Source organism: Pundamilia nyererei, unplaced genomic scaffold (assembly GCF_000239375.1).
Source record: "Pundamilia nyererei isolate P.nyererei 1_Seehausen unplaced genomic scaffold, PunNye1.0 scaffold00010, whole genome shotgun sequence".
NCBI lineage: Eukaryota > Metazoa > Chordata > Actinopteri > Cichliformes > Cichlidae > Pundamilia > Pundamilia nyererei.
Genome location: NW_005187411.1, coordinates 3,115,036 through 3,127,076, shown reverse-complemented (window position 1 = coordinate 3,127,076; position 12,041 = coordinate 3,115,036). Strand labels below are relative to the sequence as shown.

General features: G+C 38.9%; 2 protein-coding genes across 2 annotated transcripts in view; both read left to right on the top strand.

Annotated features, from left to right (window-relative positions):
* The first annotated feature begins 2,352 nt into the window (after nucleotides 1–2,352).
* On the top strand, nucleotides 2,353–7,236 carry LOC102199507 (cathepsin L1-like). The gene is made up of 8 exons (XM_013908425.1): nucleotides 2,353–2,421; nucleotides 2,658–2,762; nucleotides 2,953–3,095; nucleotides 3,243–3,440; nucleotides 3,537–3,728; nucleotides 6,385–6,550; nucleotides 6,665–6,770; nucleotides 6,939–7,236. Exons 2-8 carry the CDS (start codon nucleotides 2,663–2,665, stop codon nucleotides 7,036–7,038), a joined length of 1,005 nt encoding a protein of 334 aa, XP_013763879.1. The 5' UTR covers nucleotides 2,353–2,421; nucleotides 2,658–2,662; the 3' UTR covers nucleotides 7,039–7,236.
* LOC102193519 (uncharacterized) overlaps nucleotides 2,379–12,041 on the top strand; it is a 45,212-nt gene continuing 35,549 nt past the window's right edge. The window contains exon 1 of the mRNA XM_005724076.2: nucleotides 2,379–2,421. The gene's annotated coding sequence lies outside the window, so the exon portion shown is untranslated. The remainder of the gene's footprint in view (nucleotides 2,422–12,041) is intronic.

Sequence of the window (12,041 nt, the reverse complement as noted above, 5' to 3'; positions counted from 1 at the left end):
ACTCTACGTCATCCGGCAATATATCAATCCAGACAGTAACGCTTGAACGAAGCTCTTTACCCTCTAAATACGGAGCGCCAACTCGATTATGAACACATTTTCATTGTGTGTGTAAAAAAAAAAGAACTTCTGCAGACTCTAAACTACTTGGCTGTCCACAAGTGGTGCTCTCACTCCTTTATGCATTCCAAGGAAGAGGGAGGAAGTTACAAACCGATCATACCACACACATCACGAGCCTCGCTATGAAACCTAATGGAACAATAAGTATGCTGTTTTGTGCCCTTGGCGTTATTAGTGCCTGTAAAGGAAGTTGTCTTCTCCAGCTGCTGTGGCTGAAATAAGTTCATTTAGTTTTAGAAACTTTCACTGAACAGTCAGCTACAATGTCACAACTAAGCACTTTAATACTTTAAATGCAAATAATAGAAATTTTCTATTACACTCCCTTTTCCCGTCACTCGTGAACAAGACCCCAAGATACTTAAACTCCTCCACTTGGAGCAGGAACTCGTCCCTGACCCAGAGTGGGCACTCCACGCTTTTCTGGCTGAGGACCATGGCCTCAGACATGTAGGTGCTGATTCTCATTCCCACCTCTTCACACTCTGTGAACTGTCCCAGTGCGAGCTGGAGGCCATCGCCTGTTGAAGCCAACAGATCCACATCATCTGCAAAAAGCAGAGATGAGATTCTGAGACCACCCAAGTGAAAGCCTTCCGCCACTTGGCTGTGCCTAGAAATTCAGTCCATAAAAACAGGATCGGTGACAAAGGGAAGCCCTGGCAGACTCCCTTACCCACCGGAAACGAGTCTGACTTATTGAACTGCAAAATCTCCAGTGGTCAATTGGAAAATAAATAAAAATGCTAGTAATTTTTCAGTGTTAGAAAATCAACACTGCTAATGTTAGTCACTGTTAATCTTTAACACTGACTAAGTTACTGTTAAAATATAACACTGTCAGTGTTAATTTAACACTGTCAGTGTTAATTTAACACTCAAAAGAGTGGACACATAAAAACACTTTTCTAGTGTCAATTTAACACTGGAGATTTTGCAGTGGGGTAGTGTATTTGCATTTGTCACCTTTCGCTTTCAGCCACACCATGACACTGCCACATCGCTGCTGAGTACTGATGATTGCAGTTCTGCAAAAAGGAGAACTGACTGAGGGAATGTTTTTGGCCAGCATATAGCCTTTTCCTATAGATCTAGGGTAGTCTACAGTGTGGTGCGATACATACATGTTAAAAAGGTTTATCCACCCGCTACATGAAGGTGTGTAGACTTCTTGAAACAGTTCAGATCTCACAGGAAAAATGAAACACCAGGGAGTGCCGAGCTCCAGCTCTCCGCTTCTTCACTACAGACCTTTGGACCAGCTGGTTACTCATTGAATTGACATTTCAACAGCATGTAACACAAAAAATAAAAGTGCCATCAAAACAACAACAGTTGCCTGTAATATTTGAAAACCTCACATATTTCTCTCATAAGAAATGCTGACTGATATCAATATTCCTCCACCAGATCACCCTTCCTCAACTCACCCTTCCTCAATTCTGACAATTCATTTCAAGAGCTCAATACTACCAACACCTGGATAACTGAGAATCTACACAGACACTTAAAGTATAGTTACACATTTATCTGCTTCAGTTCTTTAGATTTTTCTCTATGAGCTCCAGTCAACCACCTGGCCTTATCTGGTTTGTTAAATAAACAACTTTATTATTAAGATTGCAGATTAATTGTGTTCCATGTTGTAGATTCTGTTTACATACCCTTGTGTTTAACTATAAATTTGTGAGAGGGGATTTTCTTGCATTGTTTTACTTTATCTTGTTCATTGATTTTCAGACACTCGAAGATGGCTGAGAATATTGCTCAATGACAAGCTAACACATTTCATCCTGGACTACTTTCAGCTGCCTTAAATACTTCAAAATCATTTTTGTTGTTAAAGAAGTCTGAAATGTGGCAACTGAGTGAAAATATTGTTTGTACATAGACCAGCAGGAGAGAGAAACAGCAAAATTTAGGTCTGGGACTGTTTTTTTCCATAATTCTGAACACAGCTAAGAGATTTGCAAAAACTATTGAAGACCAAAGAAGACTAAATGCTGACTTTCATGAATGTTACTCAACCAGTGAACCTCCAGTGAACAACTGTGGGGGCGGGTAAAAAAGTCACACTTCCTCTTTGGAACACTGCCAAACAAATTGTGTTGACTCTTAATGCTAAGCTCCACCTTTTTATGTTTCAGTGCATTACATTCTTTTGCTTTGTTTGCACACTTCTGTCCTGACTTGACTGGAATACAGCAGTTATAACTGTAGTCAGCTGTAGAGGAACTCGTCTCTGACACAGACGTACATCAGTCACAAGTGGTTCGTCTATAGCGGACACTGAGACAGGTAAGCAGCTACAGCACAGATAGACACATAGATGAGTGTAAATACACTTTTCAGTAACATGCTGATGGAAAAAAACCTGAGAATCATTCATTTGAGGAAGAATTGGAAGGTGAAATAAAAACTCAAAGAAAATGGGCAGAGTAGATACTGTGATTCTATGAAAGTGACAGAAGATATTATGATAGAAAACATTTTAAAACTGAAAAACATCTGTGTCTTTTTCTGCTTGTGTTCAGTCAAGATGAAGTTGCTGCTTGTTGTTGCTGCTGTTCTGGCTGTATCCAGCTGTGCCAGCATCTCTCTGGAAGATCTGGAGTTTCATGCCTGGAAACTCAAGTTTGGTGAGACAGCAGACTCTTTTAGTCTTTTTATTGCTGTTGATCCTTGGGAAGACTTGGAAAGAAATGTGAGCTCACCCTAATATGTTAAAATTGTGTAAAAAGGGAAATTTCGTAGCAGATTATTTCTTACATTCATTACCAATGTATTTTCTTTTGTTCTGTTTTCACTATTTCCTTTTCCAACTGGTAGATAAGTCATATGACTCTGAATCAGATGAGGCTCAAAGGAAGCAGATCTGGCTCAACAACCGCAAACATGTGCTAGTGCACAACATCTTGACAGACCAGGGTTTGAAGTCCTACCGCCTTGGGATGACCCAATTTGCTGATATGGTATGTGCAAAAAAAGACGTGTCGTTCAGATTTTACTCCTCACCATTTACAATTTCACAAAGACCTTTTTTTGTAATGCATATATGCATGTAAGAATGCATAGAAACTTTTAAATAAAAACCCCATGAACTCTGTTCCTCTTCTCAGGAAAATGAAGAGTACAAACGGCTGGTTTCTCAGGGCTGCCTTCACTCTTTCAATTCTTCTCTACCTCGCCGCGGCTCTACCTTCTTCCGACTACGTGAAGGTACTGATCTACCCGACACTGTTGACTGGAGAGATAAGGGATATGTCACCGATGTCGAGAATCAAATGCAATGTGGCTCCTGCTGGGCCTTCAGTGCAGTAAGTAGAAATAACTTTCTGTTCTTTATTTTTGTAACATGGCAAACTTTGCTCGGCTGTGGTCTGGTTTCAAACTCACTCTTTTTGTTTTTTCAGACTGGCTCACTGGAGGGTCAGCACTTCAGGAAAACAGGAAAGCTGGTGTCTCTGAGTAAGCAGCAGTTGGTCGACTGCTCTGGAGAGTTTGGCAACCATGGCTGCAATGGAGGCCTGATGGATTCTGCTTTCCAGTACATCCAAGCAGCTGGAGGGATTGACACTGAGGAGTCCTACCCTTATGAGGCCGAGGTAAATAGACTGCAATATGTCAAAAACATGTCACACCTGATTCCTTTTAAATCATGATCTTTGAATTTATACAAGCCTCAGCACTTTGCCATCTCACTATCATCAGCTTAAATTCAAATTCAAATTCAAATTTTATTTGTCACGTACACAGTCATACACAGTACGATATGTAGTGAAATGCTTGGACAACTGCTCGTGACCTAAAGAAAACAAAAAAGGAAAAGGCTATGAATAAGATAGGAAATAAATATGAAAAATTAAAAAGGGTAAATTTAACTAAGAAGGTATAAAATATAAATTATGGTTAAAAATGAAATAACTGTACAACACAAATTAGAATGAAGGGTAAATTTAACTGGGAAGGAATAAGATAAAATATATAAATTAAAGTTGAAAATAAAATAACTGTACAACAAAATACACAATATAGAACTATATAAGAATGTATGAAGAAACCTAAATATAAATAAATATATACACAATAACAGCAGCTGTACAAGTATTAACCGGAAATGAAGAATATAGTGACCAGTGTTGTGCAAAAAAACAATGTGTGCAAAAACAATGTCCAGAAAGTCCAGTATGTGTGGGTCAGTAGTGTGTGGTGGTGTGATTGAGAGACCGTATCGCCTGCGGGAAGAAGCTCCTCCTCAGTCTCTCTGTGTTGGTCTTCAGGGAGCGGAATCGCTTTCCTGACCTCAGCAGAGAGAACAGTCTGTTGTTGGGATGGCTGAGGTCCTTCACGATCTTATAGCTTAATAGCTTTAGTGAAAATTACTGATGATATTCTAATACATTCAGATAAATGTCCTGCTCAACAGCTTTTGATACTGTTGAACATGCTACCCTTATTAGCAGCCTCCACAAATGCGTTGTCATCTCTGGTACTGCTCTCAAATGGTTTTCATCATACTTATCAAACAGATAATTCAGAATTCATATAAATCAATGCATGTCCTCATCTGCACCTGCCCCAGTGCTTCTTTATATATGTTACCCCTGGGCCAGCTAAACAATGGTTTTAAAGGAATCTTCATTCACTTCTATGCAGATGACACATATTTTTCTGTCAAGCCCAACAACCTCAGTAGCCCCTCCTCCCACAATGGATTTTTCTGTGCCCTAACTAATTAGGATATTCAAATATCCTAATATCTCAGTCCTGAAACTGAGGTTCTAGTGCTCAGCCCACTAAGGACGATAGTCAGTACATTAGCCCCCTTGCCAAACATTTCAAATCATCTGCTAAAACCCTCGGTGTCACTTTTGATCATCACTTGAATTTCAAAACCCATATCTAAAAGGTTACCCAGTTTTGTTTCCTTCATCTGAAAAATATTGTGAAACTCCAACCTTTACTGCCAGTCAATCATTTTGAACTTTTAGTATGCACTCTAATTTACAACTTTAACACTTTTCACATGCATTTCTCAGTCCTCCTTAACTAGTCTCCAATTAGTTTAGAACACAGCTGCAAGGCTGCCAACTAAAACTAGCTGTCAGTGACATATTACACCTATCCTTGCATCCCTTCACTGGCTTCAAGTAAAATTCAAAATCCACTTTAAAATTCTGTTATTAACATAAAAGGCTCTACGTGGACAGGCTCCTGTGTATTTAGCTGAGCTTCTAGCACCTTATCAATGCATCCAGCCTCTCAGATCATCTAACCAGGGCCTTCTAATTTTCCTTCTGAAAACTAATTTCTATTGGTTAGTGTTTCCTTAATCCATTCCCCTTCAATTTTGGCCATAGTTTGAAACGATACAAGTATGTATATGTGTATGTGGGAATGAAGATCTGTGGTATGACTGACCATGTGACTGTTTATGTGTCTGTATGTTTTAACACGCACACTTGTCTTCAACGTGCACCTTTTATTTGAACTGTGAAGCCCTTTGTAAATCTGTGTTTTGAAAACTGAATAAATAAATAAAGTTATTATTATTATTTCAATAAGGAGAGATTATTAGACGGAACTGAACATCATTTATTGATATACAGAATTCAGTTATTTGGCTGTTAGACTCTGATGGCCCATCAAAGCAGACCAGAATCCCAGAGGTGATAGGGATTAGAACAGGACATCCCTTGGAATCTAGACAAGATGGAGGCTTGAATGAAGCCAGTGATGAGTGAGAGGTGGTCATGTGGAGAAGGTGTGGTGCATGATGGCATCTGCAAAATAAAATGACAGATGCCAGTGAGATTTACAGTATGCGGAGTGAAGAAGGCTGGTAGAAATATGATTGGACCAGACCAGTCATGTCACATTAAGCTTGACAGCAGTAGTGACAGTGGAAGTGATGCAAAGCTTAGATTAGATGCCTACACCTGGGAAGTAGACAGATGTGTGACTACAGATCTTCCTTATAGAACATATGCATAAGCTTCATTATTATTATTGATAAATATATGAATCAGGGGTGCAAATCGGCTTGTTTAGACAGTGTTATTAAGCATGAAAGTGTTTGAAGCAGTTTACAGTACTTCCAAAACATACTGTAGGTTCAAAGTCGCATAAACCCGACAGTATTGGCTGCTTTACTGACTTCTTTATATATCCATTTTCAACATCACAGTATTTTTTATATACTGTGTTTGCTAATATGTTGCAATCAATGCAAGAAATTTTAACATATTTCCTCTGTATTAGGATGGAGATTGCCGTTACAATCCTAAATCTACTGGTGCTACATGCACTGGCTATGTTGATGTGCAACCAGCTAATGAAGAAACCCTGAAAGAAGCTGTGGCTACCATCGGACCAATATCAGTGGCCATTGATGCTTCTCGTCTGTCTTTTCAGTTCTATGAATCAGGTACAGACATTGAAACACAATTGAAAGTATCAAGAAAATTATCTTCAAATTAAAAAATAAATGGGAATAGTTTTGTTCTTTACACCTGTCAGTCTAATTGGCATGTGTTTGCAGGAGTTTATGATGAGCCCGACTGCAGCAGCACAATGTTGGACCATGCTGTGCTGGCTGTGGGTTATGGTACTGAAAATGGACATGACTACTGGCTGGTCAAGAACAGGTAAATACCTACTTATATTTAAATTTATATTTGATACACAGATATATAAAGACATCTTTTTTATGGCTTAACAATTGGATCATCATGTCTCTACATGTTATTGAACTATTAGTGTGAACACAGCCCATTTTTAGCTGTTAAATGTTTTTAATTTCTTTCTTCCTGTAGTGCTGGTGTTGGATGGGGGGAGAAAGGATACATTAAGATGAGCAGGAACAAATCCAACCAGTGTGGGATTGCTAGTGCAGCAAGCTACCCTCTGGTCTGAAGAGGTCGGAAGAAACTCATCCTCATTTTTACTTTATTTTATTTTTATTTTTTTGCCAAGTTACGTAACTAAATGTCATTTTGTTTACGGTGTCAACAGGCTCTCTTTTTGTTGCATTAGTGTTTAATTAAATAACATCATAAAGACTGCAAATACATGAAACATAAATAAATAAATAAACAAATTGTTTCACATTGACATTTAATAAAAGTAATTGTGTTTATTTCACTGTGTTGGTAGTGTATGGCTTAATAACCAAGAAGTGTTTTTTAGCATTTAAACTTTGGTCTGTTGATCAGTCCACTATGCTCAGCGGGATTTCTATTTTTTTTTTATACTTCTGTGTTCCCCAAAGAAAAAAGTTGACTGGTGATCCGTCCCTGGCTTTTCCTGTACAGCCACCATGAGAAATATAATGTATTTGTTTTATTTTGTATTTGTGCCCTGTAAAAAAGCAGTAGCTTGCAAAAAGGCTGAGTAATGCACCTTCATCCATTCCTTTTTGTAACAAAAGTTAGAACAAGTCAGAGATCAATCCTGATAGGATTTGCAATCATGGTTTTTAGTTAGACTGTTGTGAGAGGAATGACGGACCCGACCACATACTTGCACTTTCCAGCACGCTTCTTTATTCAGTTGTCGTTTCTTCAACTCATATCTTTTTCACAGCTTTTCAGCTGCGTCCTACACACAACAACAACCTCAGGTCCCGACATGTTTAATATAGGGGAGGAGTGATGAGCTGATTGACCTCAGGTATGTCAGCCTCCCCCGCAGCCACGACACGGACCATGCCCCGCCACAACTGCCAATGCTGTTTTCACCATTAGGCAGAAGTACGGATACTTCTGTTAAAAAATACTGGTAAAAGCTGAAGTACTGATTTAACTTCTTTACTCAATTAAAATTTATAAAGTACAGGTTCTGAAACTTACTCAAAATAAGAAAGCAAAAAGTATATCTTTTGAGTATTTTTTTATGTAATAAAAGAGAATTGTGCTGCTGCAGTTGGTTCAATTGATGCAGTAAAATGATATTAGTGCAAGGAAATATAAATGTTATTTCATTCCATATTTTGATTCTAATGAATGTACTCAGGTTATATCAATTATGTAGAATACAAACACAGAAAAAGAGGGGGAATTAAAAACAAAAAACAGCTCTATCTGTTGCCTACATTACAGAGGCTAACTTTGCAAACATAAACAAGAAAATTTGTACAGTTAGGGGTTAATGTGAGGTTGTAGAGAGATGGAAAGTGATCAGAACTGAGGAGATCCACTGCCAGAAGGCAAAAATCCAGACACTGAGAATAGCTAGAAGTACCTGGAAATGCTACAGTGAACGGGAACCACAAAGAAGTTGCTATTATTAGTCAGTCAAATGAATGGGTAGAACAAGATCTGGGCGATCAAAACCTACGCCCTGCCAGTTGTCAGATACCCTCTACAGTAATCACCTGGCCAAAGGAGGAGATAGAAGCCACAGATGTGAGGACAAGGAAGCTCCTAAGCAGAAGGAAGGTGGCTGAGGATTGGTGAGTGTCAGATACACTGTCCAGGATGAAACAACAAAGATCCATGAGATGTACACTGACTGTGTGCTTAGTAAACACCTCAGGCATCAGAAACCTGAGAAAGAAGAAGACTAAGAACAGATTCTCTACACAGATGAAGCAAACTCTATGTCAGAGTAATGTCACATACACGTAATTTGTTGGACAGACGCACAATTCATCTGGTTTTGTCCATCCATATCATTTTAAAGCAAACACTCAAAATGTGACTGAAGTGCAGACTTTTACCTTTAATTCAATGAGTTTAAGAAACATTTGATATTTGACAAGTCATTGACAAAGAGTTATGTTGCCAGATGACGTAGGTCATTTGATATGTGCAGAAAAATCCCCGATCATAATCTTTGACTCTACAGGTCTTCATAACAAATGACTATTGTTATCTTGCCTAATAGCAGTTGGAGATGAAAATCAAATCATTCAGCTAGTGTTCCTGTATACCGACAGTTGCCTAACAGAAAGAAATCAGCAGAAGTAACCTCTGGGACTGATGTCAGACTGCCTGAACCGGTTTGTGGTGATGGGAAATAATCACGAGTCATACACCTGAGGAAGGAATTTCTGCTCACAAAAACAAATCTAAGGTCAAAGTCAGGTTGCGACTTGTTAATTAAACAACTTGATTTACAACTGTGCTTCATGTAGTAGATTCAGTATCTGTCCACTTGCTTGTTTGAGTTGCTTTATTTTATTTGTAGTTTTTCAGACAAATCACTTAAAAATATTTCTCAAAGACAAGCTGAGTTTTTATACCTATTATGTATAAGAACTCAGTGTCTTTATATATACCACAAGACATAATACAGTTGGCTTAAACAATTCAAAATAAACATTTTATGTTGTTCAAAAAGTTTGAAATGTGGACACATACTTACTGCTTCTGTGGCTTTTAGCAAAGTAACAGGATGGTTTTTGTAAGTAGGCCTGCAGGAGAGGGAAACACAGTACGACATATTTAAGTTTGAGTGTTTTTTCAGTGATCCCAAACACACCTCAGAAATTTGCAAAAGCTACTTGAGAGAAAAAACCCCAAAGAATTCTGACTGTCATGAAGGTTTATCCACATGACTGTGTAACTTCCAGTTAACACTGTGGGGGAAAGCCAAACACTCTGTGACTTCCTCTTTGGAAAATTATTTTCACTCTCAATGTTTAGCTCCACCCTTTTGTGCTTCAGTGCTTGACACTTTTTCTTTCCGTGCTGTCCTGACCTGACTGGAGTACTGCAGTCATATTATAGTCGGCTAAATAAACAAGCTCCCTCTGGCACAGTCGTTTATCAGCCACAGGTGGTTATCAGTCAGACTGAGTCAGGCGGTACAGGTAAGTAGCTACAGTAGCGTTAACTAGACATGTAGACAATTATGAATGCACTTTTCAGCAGTGTGTTAATGAAAAAAAGCAGAGAATCATTAATTTTGGAAAGAACTGGTGGGAAATGTGAAACAAATAGTCGAAGAAAAAATCAAAGTGAATAGTGTGACGCTATGAAAGTGACATTACGAAAGAGTGCGTTTTAAAGCTGTCATTAAAAAAAACCCCCGAAACTGCATGTGTGGTTTCCTGTAAGTAACAAAGGATTTCTGTCTTTTTCTGCTTGTGTTCAGTCAAGATGAAGTTGCTGCTTGTTGTTGCTGCTGTTCTGGCTGTATCCAGCTGTGCCAGCATCTCTCTGGAAGATCTGGAGTTTCATGCCTGGAAACTCAAGTTTGGTGAGACAGCAGACTCTTTTAGTCTTTTTATTGCTGTTGATCCCTTTCTGTGCTTTTTAAATACTGTACAAGCCTCTCCTCTTTGATGTAAACCGTTTGTTTTTTAATTGTGTTCTGCTGACATTAAGATACTGTACAAGCCTCAAACTTGGAAAACTGTGGAAACAAAGGGAAATATGCATTTTCCCTAAAATTCATTAATGGATTTTCTATTATTCTGTTTCTCATAATTTCCTTTTCCAATATGCAGAAAAGTCATATGACTCTGAGTCAGAGGAGGCTCACCGGAAACAAATCTGGCTCAACAACCGCAAACATGTTCTAGTGCACAACATTTTGGCAGACCAGGGTTTGAAGTCCTACCGACTTGGGATGACCCACTTTGCTGACATGGTATATGCAGAAAAACATGTGTCATGAATACTTTTAGTTGTAATTGTAAGGTTAAAAAAACAGAAACAAAAAACAAACTTTTGAACTAAAAACTGATAAATTTGGTCCCTCTTGACCAGGAAAATGAAGAGTACAGACGACTGGTTTCCCGGGGCTGCTTTGGCTCCTTCAATACTTCTCTGCATCACCGCGGCTCTACCTTCCTTCGGCTACCTGAAGGTACTGATCTACCTGACACTGTTGACTGGAGGGATAAGGGATATGTCACTGATGTCCAGAATCAGATGCAGTGTGGCTCCTGCTGGGCCTTCAGTGCAGTGAGTACATAAGTCCCAGTGTTCTTTAATCCTGTAAAATCGGAAGTTTGTTCAACTATTGTCTGGGTTCAAATAGACTCATCCTTATTGCAGATTGGTGCCCTGGAGGGTCAGAACTTCAGGAAGACAGGAAAGCTGGTGTCTCTGAGTAAGCAGCAGTTGGTCGACTGCTCTCAGAGCTTTGGCAACCATGGCTGCAATGGAGGCTGGATGGACTGTGCCTTCAAGTACATCCAAGCAGCTGGAGGAATTGACACTGAGGAGTCCTACCCTTATGAGGCTGAGGTAAGCATTATGAAAAAATAATTACCATTACCTGACAATCATAATACTAATATAAGAAGTAGAAGTGTAAATCAGCTCATTCAGACAGTGTTATTAATCATGAAAGTGTATGAAGTTGTGTACTTCCAAAACACATATTAGCTCCAAGCCACATGAAGCCCACAGCATTTTCTACTTTACTGACTTCTTTCAAAACACATCTTTAAGATCACGGTGTTTTCTAAATGCTCTTTTTGTGAATATAATTATGACTAACACAATAAATTATAGCATCTTTTTTTTCTGTATTAGGAAGGAAATTGCCATTACAACCCTGAAACTGTTGGTGCCACGTGTACCGGCTATGTTGATGTAAGTCCGAATGAAGATGCTTTGAAGGAGGCTGTGGCCACTATTGGACCGATATCTATTGCCGTGGATGCTTCTCACGAGTCGTTTCAGTTCTACCAATCAGGTGCACACACTGAAAAAAATGTCATGAAACCTTTAAATTGAAAACGATCAAATGTGAAGTGCTTCATTTGTCTAACTGACATATATTTCTAGGAGTGTATGACGAGCCTTCATGTATAACCTCATGGTTCAGCCATGCTATGCTGGCTGTGGGTTATGGTACAGAAAATGGACATGACTACTGGCTGGTCAAGAACAGGTAAATACCCACATGTGATGCTCATATTTGAATTCATGCAGTTCACTTTTTCTAAGAGTGAGTGCTGA